The following is a 20,340-nucleotide window of genomic DNA, read 5'->3' on the forward strand; positions in this document are numbered from 1 at the left end:
AAAATAGATAAAATAAATAAAAAGTCAGATTGGGTTCGTGTTCTGGCGGGCTTTGTTTTGTCACAAATTCAGACTGTGGTGTCACATATCATGGGATTTATTTATCTGTCTGTTTGTTCATCTATTTGATTATTTAATTGATTGATTTTTGTTACACACTACTTTCTCTCTGACTTGAATTAATTATTTGAACTTTTGAATACACTACTCGCAGGTTCATTGTGCCATCACATAAAGCGTGAAATTTTTATATTGACTTATTTATTTACATATTTGTTGACTTATTCCATTTATTCATTCATTTTGATTTATATATTTTATCGTTATTCATTTACATATTTATTTCTTTGTTTTTTATTGTATATCTGAGTAGACGAAATATGTACATTGCAATATTCTGAGCACGAGCTTGGAAATTCAAATTGATATCTTTCGTGGGTAATGAGACGATCATGGAATGAATGTCATGAATCAACGGTGGCACTAAGATTCAGAAACCTGTTGAGAAGAGAAGGATAGAAATAATAAGTTTTGCACGGTTCCGAGTAGGTAGAAAATGTTGGCAAGAGTCAAGTACAACATTTAGAGAATATAAGACGTGGCGTATATACATAAAATCTCGTAAATGCACATATTATTTTATGCAAATGCCTATAGATACATGGAAAACGTAGTTACTTATGGTATTCTGTTAAAGATTACAAAGGAGAATCATGCCGACAGGAGACCTTTTGGTCCATAACTAGGTCGGATGCGAAAAAAATATTATAATGATGATAAATAGATAAACAAATAGAATTATAACAACATAGATAATAATAAACAAAATAAATTAATGCATAGGTATAGTTAAATGATAAGCAAACAGGAAAATAGTAAATAATAATAATAGATTAAAATCAAGCAAATAATAATAAACAGACAAATAATAACAAACAAATAACCAAACAATATAAAATAAATGGCAGGCATTACATCATATTGCATAGGTGTTTACCTAAACGAATCTTAAAGTTTCGAACTGAACTACATAAAGATTAACACAATGTAGAGCATTATCAGAAATAAGAATAAGAAAAAAATTCCAGGTGGGAATCGTAACAGGTTTCGCTGCATTGTGATGACCACGGATGAGAGAGAGAAGAATATAAGAATGGAAGAGACTGCAAGAGACCATAAGGCCTACGCTGGGCAGTTCCATGTCCCTGCCACCTATCCATAAAGTTGATTAATCTTCTCATAAAACAACCAATTATTTTAGCGCTCACCACATTTTTATCAAGTCTTTTCCATTCGTTAACCAATATTGGTAAATCAGTTCATGCATATTTCCTTCATAAACCTAAATGAAGTTCAATATCAAGTATCGATAAAATACACAAAATATATGTATTAAAATGTTCATGTATACAGACGTTGGAATGGATCATCTCCACTTTTCCACAACTCCAAAGCCAATCAACACCATCACTTTCGTGAAGAGGTGCAGCCTTGAGGGGCTGGTACTCGGTCTCTGGAAAGGAATTAATCTCTCTTTCTCTCTCTCATATATATATGTATATATATATATTAAAAAAATATATATATATATATATATATATATACATACATACATACATCAGCTTGACCCAATTTTTCACCACTTTCCAACCTAGAGAAGTTGACAACAGGGACTGTCCCTCCCACACGCTGATGACATGGACACAGTCATACATTCACACAACTACGAAAATAGGTCAACATTTATTACCGGAGAAGTCTGTAGAAGGACCAGAGGACTTTATTCCAATTGGACAAAGAAAATCAAGACAACCTTTGGTTGATGTTGATGAACTGATTAGCATTTCTTTATTTACTAATTTATTTATTTATATTGTTTTGATTATGTATTTGTATTATTTGTTTATTCTTATAACCCATTTATTTATATTATTTATTGTTATTAGATATTTATCTTATATATTTATATTTTATTTTATTTATTTATTGATTTATTTATTTTTGCTGACGTCATTATTTTTCCACCCTGTTGTATAAGCATATGGAGTTCTTTGTTATTGTTTTATGGTTGGACTATGGGTAGTGGGTGTGATTCACCATGGTCTTGGATTACGTGTTGGACTCGTGATCGATAGTTGTTATCCTCCAGAAGGAGAGTTCTAAGCTCATATATAGCCCGATCTATGGGTAATGCTGTAACTATAAAAACACATACACATACACACACAAATAGACAGACCTAACTAGTTGGAGTGCCGTCTTGTGGTGCAGCGATGCTGAAATTTTCAACCCTGGACGAGACTCGAACTCGAATCGCTGGATTAGAGGTCTAGCGCGGTACCACCTCACCATCTAACCGTGTATGTGTGTGATTCACCATGGTCTTGGATCATGTGTTGGACTCGTGATCGACAGCTATTACCCTCCCGGAAGAGAGCTCATATATGGTCGATCTATGGGCAATGCTGTGACCTTACACGCACACACACTCGAACTCCTCGCCCACGAGAGTTGGAGTAACAACCCACAGCACAGCGATACTGAAATTATTTCAGCCCTGGGCGGGATTCGAACTCGGACGTGTGTGTGTATGTGTGTGTGTGTGTGTGTGTGTGTTCAATAATTACTATTTGAAAATTAGACGCAAAAATGAGTATACCATAATATATCCTCATATCGAGACAATGGTTCCAAAGATGAGCAAATACATTTGTATGTATATTCAATCCCAATTGAATATTCTATCTTGGAATCCATTCTTCCAGACCTTATACGTAGACGCTGGAACATTTGAAAAAATGAAATCATCGATGTTTACACGACCCATGAAGGTGATAGATCATAAGCTAGTACAATGTCATCTGCTTCTCGTCCAGTGGTGCGAATTTGAATGACTAGAAAATGACTTCTCTTGCAGTGTTGTAGACTTTTCTAAGAACGTCTCAATAATACCTCTTACCTTCGTTTATTTTCTGTTTTTCTTAATTCGTCATTCAGGTACTCATTATATGACGCAAAGTTAATTTGACTTTTAGAAATTCAAAAAACCAACGATTGGAACCGAAGTCGTTTCCGCTCGAACGAACTCGTATAAGTTGACGAGAAATTGACCAGTGTGAAGTTGGCTTTATACTTGGTGACTTCCGACTTCACATATCCAAGCTGAAGTTCAGGGAATGAAATAGTTGAAGCTTCAGGCGGAATTAGATGTAATAGATGAAATATGTTGTAATTAGCAAATGCGTTTTAGCTTTATGTGGCCGTCATTTCGTCTAGTCGAATTATTTAGTTTTTACTCTTTTATCCCATAACGATTTATATTTATGGTTTTTATTTATTTATTAATTAGTCTGTTTTGTTTTTTGTATTTATGCAATTGTGTTACGTTAGTTTTTTTTTTTTTTTACTTTTTCGTATTATCATTATTATTATTATTATTATTATTATTATTATTATATATCTAATCGTTTGTGTATTTCATATAGTTTATATTTTTCGTTGTCATTTATTTTTTTTGTTAAGTGTTACTGGTTTATATTATTATTAAGATTTCATTTAATCGGTTGTTTATGTGATTTTATTTATATATTTCAATGTGATTATTCTTATTATAACATTTTTATTTGTTTTATTATCATTTTATTATTGTTATTATTAGTAGTATTATTGTTATTATCATTAATGATATTGTTACCAGTATTATTACCATTATCATCATCATCGTCATCATTTACTTATTTAAGGTCATATTAATGTTCTGCGTCACATGACCGAGTGGCATTGGCGCCAGAAGTACAGCTTGGCCCATCAAGCGATCACCCGATGTCTTCCTTTTCCAGGTCGATCTGGCTACCGAGGTAATTACGTATGACTCCGACGAGGAGGACGAATCGCCCACCACGATGTCTGGGCGTCGACGAACGGAGGGCGGCACCGGAGGAAGTGGCGGAGGGGGAGGGGGAGGAGGGAGTGCCGGAGTGGCTCGGAACAAGAGAGGAACTCCCATGTACTCACGCGAAGACATCCGGGAGCAGTATTGTATCAACGACAAAGAACTCTTGGCTCTCGAGTCGTCGAGAAGGAAGCCCATCTTTGGGTGTTTGACATCTGGTAACGGCAGACAGGTGAGTGGGTGAGACGGGGGTGGCATAACACACATCAGCATGGTGGTAGACCTTTGGAAATTTTTAATCCAAAACATCCCGGGTGGGTTTGCTTGTATATGTGGGAGGATGGAGATGCATATCTGGAAGTCGTAGCAAAAGTCTCCATTAGTAAAGAGATTGAGCATAAAGAGAGAGAGAGAGAGAGAGATAAATATGATAAGACTTCTCCGGGTGAATTTACAAGTACAAGATAGACCAAGAATGTTTAATGAATCAGAATAATCTACATGCCATTGCAGAAGAGGAAATGGCTATAGTTGTGCTGAGTGGAAGAAAAGATAAACTGAGTTTTAATGGCACTGAAAGACATTAAATTTTCTCTGCTGCGATCAGATATTATTAAAAAATTTAAAGTATTTTGTAGCTTTCCTTCAGGGAAATGTAGTTCATCTTGAGTGACCTCTGGAGAATGACGTAGAAAAACGTAGAATAGTATTGTCAGTGAACGTAAAAGTGTGTAGAGGGATACATACGGTCAAGTAGATAATTTACTAACTGGAAGAAAAAAGTTGGAGATAGAACAAAGCCCTGTGGAACTCCTGATGTTATAACCGTGGGGAAATATCTGTGTTTACAACAGCAGCTTTGGAACGGTTAGAAATAAAATCATAAGGGAACAAAGGTACAGATAGTGTAGGAGGGTATCTTGGAAATCAAAGATTTGTGTCAGACTTCTAGTATATGCTTTTGATTCTAACACAACAGCACAAGTTTCACTAAAAAACCCTCAGAGAGGACGATCAAGTGGAACAGAATAGTTAGAGAATCTCCAGATTAGCGCCCTTCACCGCAGTGTCGATTAAAGGAAACCTAGCAACCAGGATTTTTATTTTTTATTTTTATATAATCTTTCTTTTAAGGATAAATTCAAAATCTATGAGGCGGTTGTTAGAAGGCTAAGAAGGGTAATTTTTCATCGGGGCAATTCTATTTCTAACATGAAGGGTAAGGGCAGGTAAGGGAACGGTTTGTTTAGGGAGGGAGTTGGCACGGAAGCAGTTTTTAAGAACGATAGAGTACTCCATCCACACCGTGAACCAAGGATAACCAAGCTCAGGTACAACTTTTCATTTTCTCGTTTGTAATATAATTTTCACTAGATCCCTATTTAAAACAAAATTTTTATCTCAAAAGTACTATATGAGGGATATTTTGACGAAAATACGAGTATACGTCCTCTAGTAATTTGCATTCTAAAACAACATACAGCGCCATCTACTGGTATTAGTTCCGATGACCTCCTGTGGCGAAAAGACGATATTTAGCGACATCACCTTTTGAAAGTAGTTTCGTCTCCCTAAATATCCCTGACAACAACCAAGATATGTGGATTGAAGGCATAGTTATGAGCTAGTTTGAACCGGAATATCTCTCTGAAGAAGTGTTCGTATTGGTGCAGCATTGGTGCTTACCTGTGTGCATGTTGGTTATGCAACGTTGTGTTTGGGCTTTCAAAAACGCAAGGGTCGTATGCGTGACGTTTTCAATATTATTGCTGTGTGCTTCTACACAAAATACTGCATCACGTTCACACTACGCTTCCTGGATGCGACAACCTTGGTAAACCATGATTTCTACAATGTTAATACAGATATTTTTTTCACCTCCGCCGGAGTGTGTCAGTAAAAAGCTTAAATATGGTGACTTGTTACTTCAAAATAAAACTAGTTATTCTTCACACTACATGTTAGATACATTATTTTAGATTCTTTACACACTGTATTAAACACGAAAGCTTCTACAAATATCGCTAAGAACTAGGGATGTGCCAGTTCCTTTTTTTTCCCGATGCCAATGCCGATTCCTGTTTACCATTAATTGCCGATGCCGATTCCACTTTATATAATTACGGTATATCAGTTTTTAATATAAAGTAATTAAACTCTGATTTTTACTTGCTTTATAATCTATGTAGATTTATAGACTTCAGTCGTTGAGCTGTTGGATGATAATGATTGAATGAACTTAATGAAGTGCTTAATGATTGACCACTTTATGATTATCATTGTATGATTGTATTATTTTCTATCGGTTGAAAAAAAGACGTTAAAAATTACCTATTAAGTCCCAGTATAGGTCTAATAAAAGAAAATTGCAGTTTCATATATTGTTTAGTCAGTATTGTTTCTCTGAATTGAGAAAAAATCTGCAGTTTAGAAAATTAGACATTTTGTGTCTGCTTGTTCTTGTCTTTTTTTTTCTTTTGTTATAATTATTCTGTTTAATGTCTTTGTTATTCACTTATTATTTCTCCTGGTTTTATTTTCCTACTTATTTATCTGATAAATTTAATAAAAAACAAATCCTAAAACAACATCTCTTATGTGTTTTGCGTATGCTTTAAAAAGGGCCATTTAGTATTATTGCAAGACAATCTAGCCCCCATAATTTAGATCCCCGTGTATGTTCTATTTATGAATATCATTGTGATTGGACGGTTATAGTAAGCTTTCTTCTCCTTTCTCTCTGAGTTCCATATGTTAATATATTATTCTCCGTCTCTTTTCTCATATTCTTTTCTTCCCATTCGTGTATTTCCTCAGTAGTTCTTTCTTCATTTTCATAATTCCTAAATTTGATATTAGATAGCCTGCGGCACTCGACACAATCACCATTCATCAAACACAATGACAATGCATGAAGAATGAACACAACTCATGACGTCACTGCGGAGTAGATGGCGCCATGGGTAGGTTTTACGAGAGTGACTGAAGCAGACGACGTTTTGTGTTAGGATCAGTAATTTCAAACTGCAACAGATAAAAAACGAAAATATTTTTGTGAAATTCATTTAGCTATTATTGACTTTGGGAAGTACTAAAAACATATTCCGGTAAAATTAGACACCTTTAATTTTGAAAATGGTTACACCGTATTGCCAAGGCCAGAAATGGGGTGGGGGGGGGGGGCATTCTTGGAAGAAAATCGGGTAAAGAGCATCAGTAGGTCAAAAGGAATAGGAGAAGGAGGAATAGCACCAGAATTGTTCAAGATAATGTTGTGGTGAAAGTTTGAACAAAGAGCGGGTTCGTTACTAAAATTGAACACGTGGCGTTTGGTCGCGTGGTATTCGTTTTGAAACTTGATTGTTTATATTTTATCTTTAACTGAATGAGAAACAGTTGGTGTTCTATAGATGAATGATGACTTAAATCACCAATTCAAAAACGAACGTTTGGTAGTCTGCCGCTAGGTACTGCTAGACAGGCCCGTGCAGATGGGGGTGCCTAAGCACCTGCCCCTTTGCCCTGTGCCCCAAAAGTGCCCTTCACAAAAAATATATAAAAATTAATGAAAAAATATTTCTCTCAGGCTTTTTCCATTTACTTACCATTCAGAAATTATAATGTGGAAAATGATGTTGCACCCTACCGGATAGTTGCCTAATACGAATAATACAAAAGAGTGAGGTGCCCAATTTCCTGCCCAAAGCACCTGCCCCTTCCAATGTCTGTGCACGGTACTGCTGCTAGACGATTTTCTTACTGTCCATCTCTATATTTTTTTTAAAGAGAAAAACAACATTCCCGGCTCTGAGAAATGGTGTAAAGGAGAATGTGAACTTTTAGGAATGTTGTTGGAAAGGTGCCAGAAACCGTGGCGGGGGACAGATTTTTGTACAGTTCTCGGTAGAAGGAAATATTTTAGGGTTCTCAGAAGTTTGAAAGGCCATACCTTTTGTAAGCTTCATCACTGTATTAAGCACCACAAGAGTAAGTGTGAGTAATCTAGAATAGATATATTGATAGACAAAAAATACACACACACACACACACACACACACTCGGTGGCATAGTTGGTAGAGCGCTGAACTGGGAAGCAGAAATGCTCCCAGCACCCAGTTCGAATCCTGCCCAGGGCCGAAATTATTTCGGTATCACTGTGCCTCGGGTCGTACTCTGACTCTCGTGGGCGGGGAGTTAGGGGTGTGTGTGTGTGCAAGGTCATAGCATTACCCATAGATCGGACCTACGAGCTCTGAGCTCTCTTCCTGGAGGGAAATAGCTGTCGATCACGAGTCCAACACGTGATCCAAAGACCAAGTGAATACACACACACACACACACACACACACACACACACACACACATATATATATATATATATATATATATATATATATATATATATATATATATATATATATATATATATATATATATATATATATATATATACTTACTCTTACTCTTACTCTGTTGGTTGTCAGGCCGGACGGCCCTTCACCGCTTTCACTATGCCTCTCCAGATGGTTCTATCCTCTGCCAACTCCTTCCAGTCCTCTCTTGGTGCCACCCTCTCCACGTCCTTCTTTACTCCATCCATCCATCTGTACCTGGGTCTCCCTACTGGTCGTCTGCCCTCCACTCTTCCTTCCATCACCTTCTTTGGTAGTCTGTCTGCCTCCATTCGTACGCAGTGTCCAGCCCACCTTGCTCTTCTTCCCCGTATTTCATCCTGAATGTACGGTTGCCGAGTCTGATCCCTAATTTCCCTGTTATGTCTTCGTCTCCATTTCCCTTCTTCTTCATCATATACTGGGCCGAGGATTCTTCTCAGGATATTGTTTTCAAAAATTTCCAGTCTCTTCTCCCTTTCTTTTGTCAGTGTCCATGTCTCACATCCGTACAGGACTGTTGGTTTTATTACAATGTTATATGCTCTTAACTTAGTTCTTCTGCTGATGGTCCGACTCTTCATTACAGATGCCAGGGCATGGTAACATCTGTTTCCTACAGCTATTCGTTCGTTTATTTCCATGTCCAATTCATTTCTCTCACTGACAATGGATCCCAGGTACTTGAACTTATCCACTTTCTTCACCCTTAGTGATCCAACTTGTTCTTCTCCTGGTGTATAAATCCCATTTCTACTCAGTTTCATAATTTCCGTTTTCTGCTCATTGCATTTTAGGCCTATCTGTTCTGCTGTTCTCTGGAATACTGTAAAGATCTCGTTAATTTCCTCCACAGTCTCGCCCACCACATCCACATCATCGGCATAAGCGAGGTGGGTTATCTGACCATTGGATAACTTAGCTCCACCTGGATGGTTGGTAATCTGCCTGACTGCTTTCTTCAGTGCAAGATTAAACAGCAAAGGAGACAACACACATCCCTGCCTAAGGCCACTGTGTATATTGAAACTTTCTGTATCTTTCCTTTCAACTCTTACTCAACATCTAATTCCTATGTAGCACGTTTTAATGAGGGATATAAATTTAGCTGGAATATTCAGTTCTGCCATTATGTGCCACATTGATGGTCTGTGCACACTATCATATGCTTGTTAGAAATCTACAAATACTGTAGATGGTATAGGGTCTTATCATATTCGTAATATTTCATATTCGTAATATCATATTCATAATATATATATATATATATATATATATATATATATATATATATATATATATATATATCGTGACATCATGACAGGTATATGAATGGAAAGACACGATTGTGAACAAGAGGCTTTATTCCTGACCGGTTTCGCCTTTGAGGCTTCTTTAGAAGCCTCAAAGGCGAAACCGGTCAGAATTAAAGTCTCTTGTTCCCAATCGTGTTTTTCCATTCCTACCATTCATATATATATATATATATATATATATATATATATATATATATATATATATATATGTGTGTGTGTGTATGTATGTATGTATAATTTTATCAACCACAATGCACTTCAATTCTAAGCCATCAACATCGGAAGAATTAAAGTGCATTGTGGTTGATAAAATTGTATCTCTAATCACTGGGACCTATTCAGTGTTGTAAAAGAGATGGAAAAGGTAAACAAGATATTAGAAGTAGTTCAAGAGGATGGACAAGAAACAGGGAAAGAAATTGAAGAAATATATAGAATAGGGAAATATAATACAGATAAGACCAGACCAATTAGGATCAAATTCAGGTCACAAACGACAGCAGAGAATATCTTAGCAAAAACAGGGAAACTAGCAGACACTGATCAATATAAACAGGTATGGATAAAAAGAGAAATGCATAAAGAGGAAATAGAGGATGAAAAAACAAGACTAGAAGCTAAGGGAAAAAAACGAGAAAAGAACAGTGTCAGACAAAGAGAAATTCTATCGGAGAGTAATGGATATGAAAGTGAGGAAATGGTTCATAGCAGAGAAAAACGGAAAGGAAACAGAAAACACGATGGAAGTAACAGAAAATTAAAAGTGTCTTACACAAACATAGATGGCTTAATAACAGGCTTGAACGAACTGAATGGTTACCTGAAGGAAAAAGAACCGGACATAATGGGAATTGTAGAGACAAAATTGAAAGGTCCACTACCATCCAACAGCGTAGGACATGGTGCATATAATTATTGGATTAGAAACAGGTAAAACAAAGGGGCGGAATTATGTTCCTGACTAAGAAAGATATAAATGTGAGGAATGTCATATATGGAAAGAATAGTGTAGAGATGATTATGATGGAAGTGGAGGACAGGGATGGGAAGAGCAGGAAGTTTGTAGTAAATTATGTACCTCCTGAAACGGCTTCATGGGAAGACAGAGAACACAAAAATATGTTCGAAGACACAAGGATAATATTAAATAAGATAATGGAAGATGGAGGAAGAATAGTTATAATGGGTGACTTTAATTGTAAAGAAATCTGCTGGGAAGAGATGACAGTGAAGGGTGGAGATGACCTATGGGGAAATGTACTACTTGATATGATTATATAACATACAATGACGCAATGGATACAAGAGAATACTAGGTATAGAAATGAGGAAGAACCATCGAGACTGGACCTACTAATCACATCAGAACCCGAAATAGTGGACAAGATTGAAAAAATAAACTAACAATATAGAAAGGGAAGATTGATGTATGAAAAAACAAATTTTGATAAAATAAGATAATTCTCTAAAAAAGCAGACTGGGAAAGGATACACAAGGAGGAAACAGTAGTAGAAGAGAAATGGAATATTTTGACAAAAATTTATAAAGAATGAATGGAAAAGTATGTTCCAAGACAAAAACAAGAAAAGGGTATGTAAAGTGTTGGTACAACAAAAGATGTAGGGAGTTAAAAGACAAAAGGGATAAAACTTGGATAAAATGGAAAAAAGACAAAAGACCCGAAAATGGAAAATATATACTAGTTATAGAAATCAATATGTACAAGTGTGCAGAGAAGAAAAGAAAAAATACGAAAAAGATGTCATAGAAAAATGCAAAGATCGACCAAAACTATTTTACAGATTTGTAAACAACAAACTGAAAAACAAAGAAGAATTAGAGAAACTACGACAAGGAGGAGTTGAATACACAGAGGAAATAAAGATGGCAGAAATTATGAACAAGCATCTTAAATTGGTGTTTACGAGGGAGAACATACAACTTAGAGAATTCGAGTGGGAGGAGAAAGCCCCCCCTATGAAAGAGATAGAAGTAACAAGAAAAGAAATAATGAATGACTTGAGTAATCTCGATGTCAGAAAATAACATGGACCAGATGAAATGGCAAACTGGATTTTGAGAGAATGCAGGAATGAACTAATAGACAATAACCACTGAAAGAAGGAAAATTTCCAGAAGATTGAAAAAGAGCAAATATAGTACCAATATATAAAGGGGGAAACAAGGAAGACCTACTAATTATAGACCGTTCTCTCTTACAAGTACGATAGCTAAAATTTGCGAAAAAACAACAATGTCACTTCGCTAAGACCAAGATTGGAGTAGGCAGCAACGGCGTGGTCACCAGTGCAAAAAAATGTATAACAAAACTTAAAAGAATACAAAGACCAATTACGAAATTGGCACCAACACTCTCCGAACTATCATATGAGGAGAGACTAGCAAAACTTGAGCTACAAACATTAGAGCAAAGAAGAGAGAGAGGAGACTTTGTAACTATTTATAGAATCATGAAAGGCATAGAAACTATTGATAGAGAGGATCTAATAAAATGGGATAGTAGAGATACACGAGGACACAGAAAGAAAATCAAGAAAGACCGATATAGAAGAGACCTGAAAGAGAACAGCTTTCCCCACAGGGTAATACACGTTTGGAACAAGTTAGATGAGACTTTGGTGTGTGCCAAATCGATACACAAAATTTAAAAGTCTAGATAAAACGAGATATGAAGACAGGACACCACGATCATAGCTCCCCTTCCCGTAAAATACAACTAGGTAAATACACAAACACACACACGACGGTCGAAGTGACAGCGAAGATTGGAACTCCAGGAAAACTTCAAATTAAGTCGATCTCAACGACGAGGTAGTACCCTTGTTGTATTAGTAGGGAAGGGGAAAGATCGTGGTGTAGTGGGAAGGTGAAGAAAAAGGAGAAAGGGAGGAATTACTGAGGAAAATTAAAGGAAATGAGGAAGGAGACGAACGGGCTCCCCCGGACGTCAAAAGGAATGTCAACAAAAGGGCTGCAGACGACGTAGGTGAAGTCGAAAATATCAGTAAAGGCACTAAAATTAGAAATGTAGATACGAACAACACAATAGAAAGTGGAGATAATAATTCCCATGGATTTAATGAGGGAGGGGATACCAACCTCCCCCGATTAGCAAGTCTAGAGGAAAAACTAGAGAAAATGAACGAACTCTGGAAGTTTAGGTTCAGCCAACTTACACGGATTACGCAAAAAGTTGATAAATTGGAAGAATTAAAGAAAGAGAATCAAAACCTAAGTAAATAGAAGAATTAAAAAGACAGTTTAAAGAAGTAAAAGTTGAGAATGAAGAATCAAAGGAGAATAAAGAAAGTAAAGAGTCCATAGCAAAAGAGGTACAGGGTTGGAGAAAAGTCCAAGAGAACAACAAATTTGAATTTAGAGGTAGAATGACACAACAGATGAAAGAACAAACAAATGACACAGTTATTAAAGTGAGTGTGAAGGAGAATATAGAAAGAGACTTAGCAGACAAAAAGAAATGTATAATTATATTAGGAATGGAAGAGAAGCATAATCCAAATAGGACTACAAGAGTAATAGAGGAGAAGGAAAAGGTAAACAAGATATTAAAAGTAGTTCAAGAGGATGAACAAGAAACAGGGAAAGAAATTGAAGAAATATATAGAATAGGGAAATACAATACAGATACGATTAGACCAATTAAGGTTAAATTCAGGTCACAAACGACAGCAGAGAATATCTTAGCAAAATCTTGTTTATATGTTTCTCAGGGGACATATTATAATAATGACTTCCAAGTCCTTTTCATTTTCTACTTTTTTAATTTATTCCTCTCCCAATTTATATGATCCCACTATTTTTTTTTGTTTCTTCCAAATTCCATTATACTACACTTCTTAATATTGAATTCCATATCCCACTTCCTACTCCACTCTCATATTTTATTGAGATCACTCTGCAGCGATTCACAATCTTCTTCAGTGTTCACTTTTTTCAACAATTTTGCATCGTCCGCAAAGAAGCTCATATAACTTTCAATTCCTTCGTCCATATCATTAATATATATAACAAACATTATTGGGACCAGAACTGTTCCTTGTGGAACGCCACTAATCACTTCATTCCAATTAGAATGTTTGTCTCTTATCACTCATTTTTCTTTCATGCAAGAATCTTCCATCCACTTCAGCAGTTTGCCCTGTATTCCTCCATCAGTTTCTAATTTCTTTAGCAATTTCTTATGTGGTACCATATTAAAGGCTTTTTTTTAGGCCCAGAAATGCTCAATCAGCCCATCCATCTCTTTCTTGTATTACATCTATTAGCTTTCAATAGAAACATATTAAGTTTGTGACTCATAATCGTCCTTGTCTAAATCTAAATTGCCTTGGATTTAGTACGTTGTTGTTGTTGTTTTCCAAATGCATTACCCATCTAATTTTGATCATTCTTTCACAAAATTTAGCTATCGTATTTGTAAGAGAGACCGGTCTATAGTTAGTAGGGTCTTCCTTGTTTCCCCCTTTATATATTGGTACTATATTTGCTCTTTTCCAATCTCTTGGAACTTTTCCTTCTTTTAGTGAACTATTTATTAGACTATGTATTTTGTCTGTTAGTTCGTTCCTGCATTCTCTCAAAATCCAGTTTGCCATTTCATCTGGTCCATGCGATTTCCTGACATCGAGATTACTCAAGTCATTCATTATTTCTTATCTTGTTACTTCTATCTCTTTCATAAGGGGGTCTTCCTCCTCCCACTCGACATCTCTAAGTTGTATGTTCTCCCTCGTAAACACCGATTTAAAATGCTTGTTCATAATTTCTGCCATTTCTATTTCCTCTGTGTATTCAACTCCCTGTCGTAGTTTCTCTAATTCTTGTTTGTTTTTCAGTTTATTGTTTACAAATCTGTAAAGTAGTTTTGGTCGATCTTTGAATTTTTCTATGACATCTTTTTCGTATTTTTTCTTTTCTTCTCTGCACACTTGTACATATTGATTTCTATAACTAGTATATATTTTCCATTTTTCAGGTCTTTTTGTCTTTTTTCCATTTTACCCAAGCTTTATCCCTTTTGTCTTTTAACTCCCTACATCTTTTGTTGTACCAGTACTTTACATATCCTTTTTCTTGTTTTTGTCTTGGAACATATTTTTCCATTCATTCTTTATAAATTGTTGTCAAAATATTCCATTTCTCTTCTACTACTGTTTCCTCCTTGTGTATCCTTTCCCAGTCTGCTTTTTGAAAGAATTTCTTATTAAAAAAAAAAAAAAAAAAAAATCCATACATCAATCTTCCCTTTCTATATTGTTCGTTTTTTTTCCAATGTATTTTTCCTCATTTAGTTGCAGTTCAACCAATATGTGGTCACTTTTACTTATTGGCGTCTTATATTCAATCTTGTCCACTATTTCGGATTCTGATGTGATTATTAGGTCCAGTCTCGATGGTTCTTCCTCATTTTTATACCTAGGATTCTCTTGTATCCATTGCGTCATTGTATGTTATATAATCATATCAAGTAGTACATTTCCCCATAGGTCATCTCCACCCTTCACTGTCATCTCTTCCCAGCAGATTTCTTTACAATTAAAGTCACCCATTATAACTATTCTTCCTCCATCTTCCATGATCTTATTTAATGTTATCCTTGTGTCTTCGAACATATTTTTGTGTTCTCTGTCTTCCCATGAAGCCGTTTTAGGAGACACATAATTGACCACAAACTTCCTGCTCTTCCCATCCCTATCCTCCACTTCCATCATAATCATCTCTACTCTATTCTTTCCATATGTGACATTCCTCACATTTATATCTTTCTTAGATAGGAACATAATTCCACCCCCTTGTTTTACTCTCTGTTTCTACTCCAATAATTATATGCACCATGTCCTACACTGTTGGGTGGTAGTGGACCTTTCAATTTTGTCTCTACAATTCCCATTATGTCCGGTTCTTTTTCCTTCAGGTAATCATTCACTTCATTGAATCCTGTTATTAAACCCTCTATGTTTGTGTAAGACACTTTTAATTTTCTGTTACTTCCATCGTATTTTCTGTTTCCTTTCCGTTTTTCTCTGCTATGAACCATTTCCTCACTTTCATATCCACTACTCTCCAATAGAATTTCTCTTTGTCTGACTCTGTTCTTTTCTTGTGTTTTTCCTTAGCTTCTAGTCTTTTTGTTTTCTCATCCTCTCTTTCCTCTTTATTCATCTCTCTTTTTATCCATACCTGTTTATACTGATCACTTTTTGCTAGTTTCCCTGTTTTTGCTAAGATATTCTCTGCTGTCGTTTGTGACCTGAATTTAACCTTAATTGGTCTGGTCTTATCTGTATTGTATTTCCCTATTCTATATATTTCTTCAATTTCTTTCTCTGTTTCTTGTTCATCCTCTTGAACTACTTCTAATATCTTATTTAGTTTTTCCTTCTCCTTTACTCTTGTAGTCCTATTTGGATTATGCTTCTCTTCCATCCCTAATATAATTATACATTTCTTTTTATCCGCTAAGTCTCTTACTATATTCTCCTTCTCCCTCATCACTTTAATAACTGTGTCCTTAGTTTGTTCTTTCATCTGTTATTTCACTATATCTCTAAGTTCAATTTTGTTGTTCACTTGTAATTTTTTCCAGCCACTTACCTCTTTTGCTATGGACTCTTTATTCTCTTTATTATTCCTCTTTAATTCCTCATTCTCGTCATTTACTTCTTTTAACTGTCTTTTTAATTCTTTTATTTCTTTAGTTTGGTTTTGATTCTCCTTTAGTTCTCCTAGTTTATCAACTCTTTGTGTAACTAATGTTAATTGGTTAAATCTAACCTCCCATGCTTCGTTTTTTTCTTCTTCTAGATTTACTCGTCGGGGGAGGTTATCATCTCCTTCATTAAATCCATAAAAAGAGTTATCTTCTCTTTCTATTGAGCTGCCATTATCTATTATTTCTGCTTTTGATACCTCTGCTCCCCAGTTCTACCTCCTCTGTGTGTTCTGCACACCTTTTGTCGACAACCCTTCTGACGTCCGGGCCCGTTCGTCCCCTTCCTCATTTCCTTCCATTTTCTGTAATAATGTCTCCCCTTCTCCTTTTTCTTCACCAGCCCACTACACTACAAGCTTTCCCCTTCCCTACTAATACAACACAGGTACTCCCTCGTCGCTGTAATCCACGAAAATTGTGTTTCTTTCCGGAGTTTCAATCTATGAGTCATAGCATTACCCATAGATCGGACACATATGAAATGTGAGCTCTCATACGGGAGGGTAATAGCTGTCAATCACGATTCCAAAAACATTATCCAAGACCATGGTGAATCAAACGCGGGCGCGCACACACACGCGCGCGCTCGCACACACACACACGCGCGTTCGCACACAGAAACACTTCGATGTATACCAATCCTATGGGACTTTCCCTAAATGCCTAATTTCAAAATTTCTTGCAAACGGTCTGCCATGATCTTTGTCCTGCTCCTCAGGCCTCGCCGTGCAAGAAGAAGAGTCTACTGCCTGCTTGCCTTCGAGGGCGCGTTCCCTCCGAGGAGAATGTTTACGCCAAAAGTAGCAGTCACTCCGCCTCGACGTCCCCCGCGCATCGCAAGGGACGTGGTGCTACAGACGATGCGGACTACGAGGACGAAAGTTACTTCAGGCGTCGTCCGAAGACGATCTGCTACACGGATCCGAGAAGGTTGGCATCGCTCGACGAGAACCTAGCAAAGGTGAGGACAATAGAGAAAGAGTTCTTTTATTTATTCTGTTTGTTTATTTATTGTTTTTATTTATGTAGTTATTTGTTAATTTATGTGGTTATTTATTGTTATGTATTTTTTTCGTATGGAAAGTAGAATGTTGCGCAGTCGCGTGGGTCTGTACCAAGACCCTGATGCACTTTAGGCACTCTTGTACACACACACGCGCGCGCGCGCGCACTTGACGACGCAGTGGTAGCGTTCGCGGCCGTCACTACGGCGGTCCGGGTTCGAATCCCGCACAGGGCTAAAATAAATGCAGTATCGCTGCGCTGCGAGTCGTCACTCCAACTCTCGTGGGTGGAGAGTTGGGTGTGTGTGTGCGTATAAGGTCACAGCATTACCCACAGATCAGTCATATATGACCTCTGAGCTCTCTTCCGGGAGGGAAATAGCTGTCGAACACGAGTCCAACACGTGATCCAAGACCATGGTGAATCACACACACACACACACGACAGTCGAAGTGACAGCGAATTTTGGAACTCCAGGAAAACTTCTAATCTCTTCGATCTCAACGAGGAAGGAGGACCTTTGTTGTATTAGTAGGGAAGGGGAAAGCTTGTGGTGTAGTGGGAAGGCGAAGAAAAAGGAGAAAGGGAGGGAAAGGAAGGAAATGAGGAAGGGGACGAACGGGCCCTGGAAGTTAGAAGGGGTGTAAACAAGAGGTGCGCAGACGATAGAGGTGAAGTCGAAGACATTAGTAAAAATGTAAAAATCAGAAATATAGATAAGAGCAGTGCAATGGAAGGTGAAGATAATTATTTTCATGGATTTAATGAGGGAGGAGATGACAACCTCCCCCGATTAGCAAGTCTAGAGGAAAAACTAGAGAAAATGAACGAACAGTGAGAGGTTAGGTTCAGTCAACTTACACAGATTACGGAAAGAGTTGATAAATTGGAAAAGTTTAAAAAGGAGAACCAAAACCTAAACAAAGAGATAGAAGAATTAAAAAGACAGTTAAAAGAAGTAAAGGATGAGAATGAGGAATTAAAGAATAATAATAAAGAGAATAAAGAGTCCATAGCAAAAGAGGTACAGGGTTGGAGAAAAGTCCAAGAGAACAACAAAATTGAATTTAGAGATATAGTAAAACAGATGAAAGAACAAACCAAGGACACAGTTATTAAAGTGATGAGAGAGAAGGAGAATATAGTAAGAGACTTAGCGGATAAAAAGAAATGTATAATTATATTAGGGATGGAAGAGAAGCATAATCCAAATAGGACTACAAGAGTAAAGGAGGAGAAGGAAAAAGTAAACAAGATATTAGAAGTAGTTTAAGAAGATGAAAAAGAAAAAGAGAAAGAAATCGAAGAAATGTATAGAATAGGGAAATACAATATAGATAAAACCAGACCAATTAAGGTTAAATTCAGGTCACAATCAAACACTTTGATAAGACCAAGATTGGAATATGCAGTGACGACGTGGTCACCAAGTACAAAAAAATAATAATAATAAATAAATAAAACTTGAAAGAATACAAAGAGCAATTGCGAAATTGGCACCAACACTCTCAGAACTATCATACGAGGAAAGATTAGCAAAACTTGAGCTACAGACATTAGAGCAAAGAAGAGAGGAGACTTTATAACTATTTATAGGATCATGAAAGGCATGGAAACTATTACAGAGGATCTAATAAAATGGGATAGTAGAGATACAAGAGGACACAGAAAGAAAATCAAGAAAGACAGTTATAGAAGAGACCTGAAAAAGAACAGCTTTCCCCACAGGGTAGACGTTTGGAACAAGTTAGATGAGACTGTGGTGTGTGCAAAAACGATACACGAATTTAAAAAGAGTCTAGATAAAACGAGATATGAAGACGGGACACCACGAGCATAGCTCCCCTTCCCGTAGAATACAACTAGGTAAATACACAATTTTTTCGGTATAGTTGCTACGTTTAGGCTCACGATCTGATTAATCCATTGAGCCCTGTGGTCTTTGCAGAGCGGCCGATTACCCCCAGCGTCCCGCCCGAAGTCCGACAACGCCAACAACGCCCTGTACGAGGGGTACCACAGTGACGACCACTTCAGCGACGGATCGCTCAGACGACCTACACAACTGGCAATAGCAGCTGGAGAGTGCCGGTCCTCAGAGGTTCTCTACCACGACCAAGGAAGAGAAGGTAATCGTGTCTGGCGAGCGACTGGTTAATTATATATGTGTACCGGTAATATAGGTCACGGGTTAAAGTGCCGAGTATCGAATCCAGGTCCTGAACGTACGAATCGTCGTATGTTCGGGGCCTGAGTTCCAGACTCGGCTATGATGACAGGATTAATTGAGACACACACAATATATATATATATATATATATATATATATATATATATATATATATATATATATATATATATATATATATATATATATATATATATATCAGTGGCAAATCCAGGATAAAGATTGTGGGGCTAACATGAATATTGTAAATATAGATGACACTTTAGGGGGGTAACCTGAATTTTGTAAATATAGATGACACTGTTAAAGAGATGTACTCTGTAGGACGATTACGACGATTTTGAATATAAATTGAAGGATATGTTCCCACTTTAGTTTTTTTCACTTTAGTGTTGAATATACTTCTGCCACTGTAATACTGCTTTCTGTCATATACTTGTGTACACATAGGTTTCTCAACTGGACCCCCACTGGACCTGCCACTGGTATATATATATATATATATATATATGTACTCATAACAGCAGTTTGATTAGATAGCTCTGCCTACATGACTCAAACCCTGTATACTTGTCGAAAGGCTCTCCTGAATAGAATATGGACTAGATGAATAGACTACAATACTTGCACCACACGAAGCTGATATCTGGGGACCAAGTGATCTCTTTTGACATACAACCTGCAGTACAATTGTTAGTGTGCTAAGCTTGAGGTGTTCTAGTGCCACAATGCCTAAGAGTTCAAATCTCATGGAGCTATTTAATGTATGTGTGTGTGTATATATATATATATA

The 20,340-nt window shown here is 36.7% G+C and overlaps 1 protein-coding gene across 5 annotated transcripts in view; it reads left to right on the forward strand.

Annotated features, from left to right (window-relative positions):
* Nucleotides 1–20,340, forward strand: part of LOC143032300 (uncharacterized) — a 179,766-nt gene that overhangs the window by 42,879 nt on the left and 116,547 nt on the right. For all 5 annotated transcript variants that reach the window (XM_076196791.1, XM_076196789.1, XM_076196793.1 and 2 more), the window contains 3 exons: nt 3,840–4,124; nt 17,073–17,315; nt 19,308–19,488. In XM_076196791.1, the coding sequence (XP_076052906.1) occupies nt 3,903–4,124; nt 17,073–17,315; nt 19,308–19,488 (646 nt within the window). In that variant the 5' untranslated portion in view covers nt 3,840–3,902. The remainder of the gene's footprint in view (nt 1–3,839; nt 4,125–17,072; nt 17,316–19,307; nt 19,489–20,340) is intronic.

This window comes from Oratosquilla oratoria, chromosome 13, assembly GCF_046742065.1.
Source record: "Oratosquilla oratoria isolate Oo_2021 chromosome 13, ASM4674206v1, whole genome shotgun sequence".
Lineage (NCBI taxonomy): Eukaryota > Metazoa > Arthropoda > Malacostraca > Stomatopoda > Squillidae > Oratosquilla > Oratosquilla oratoria.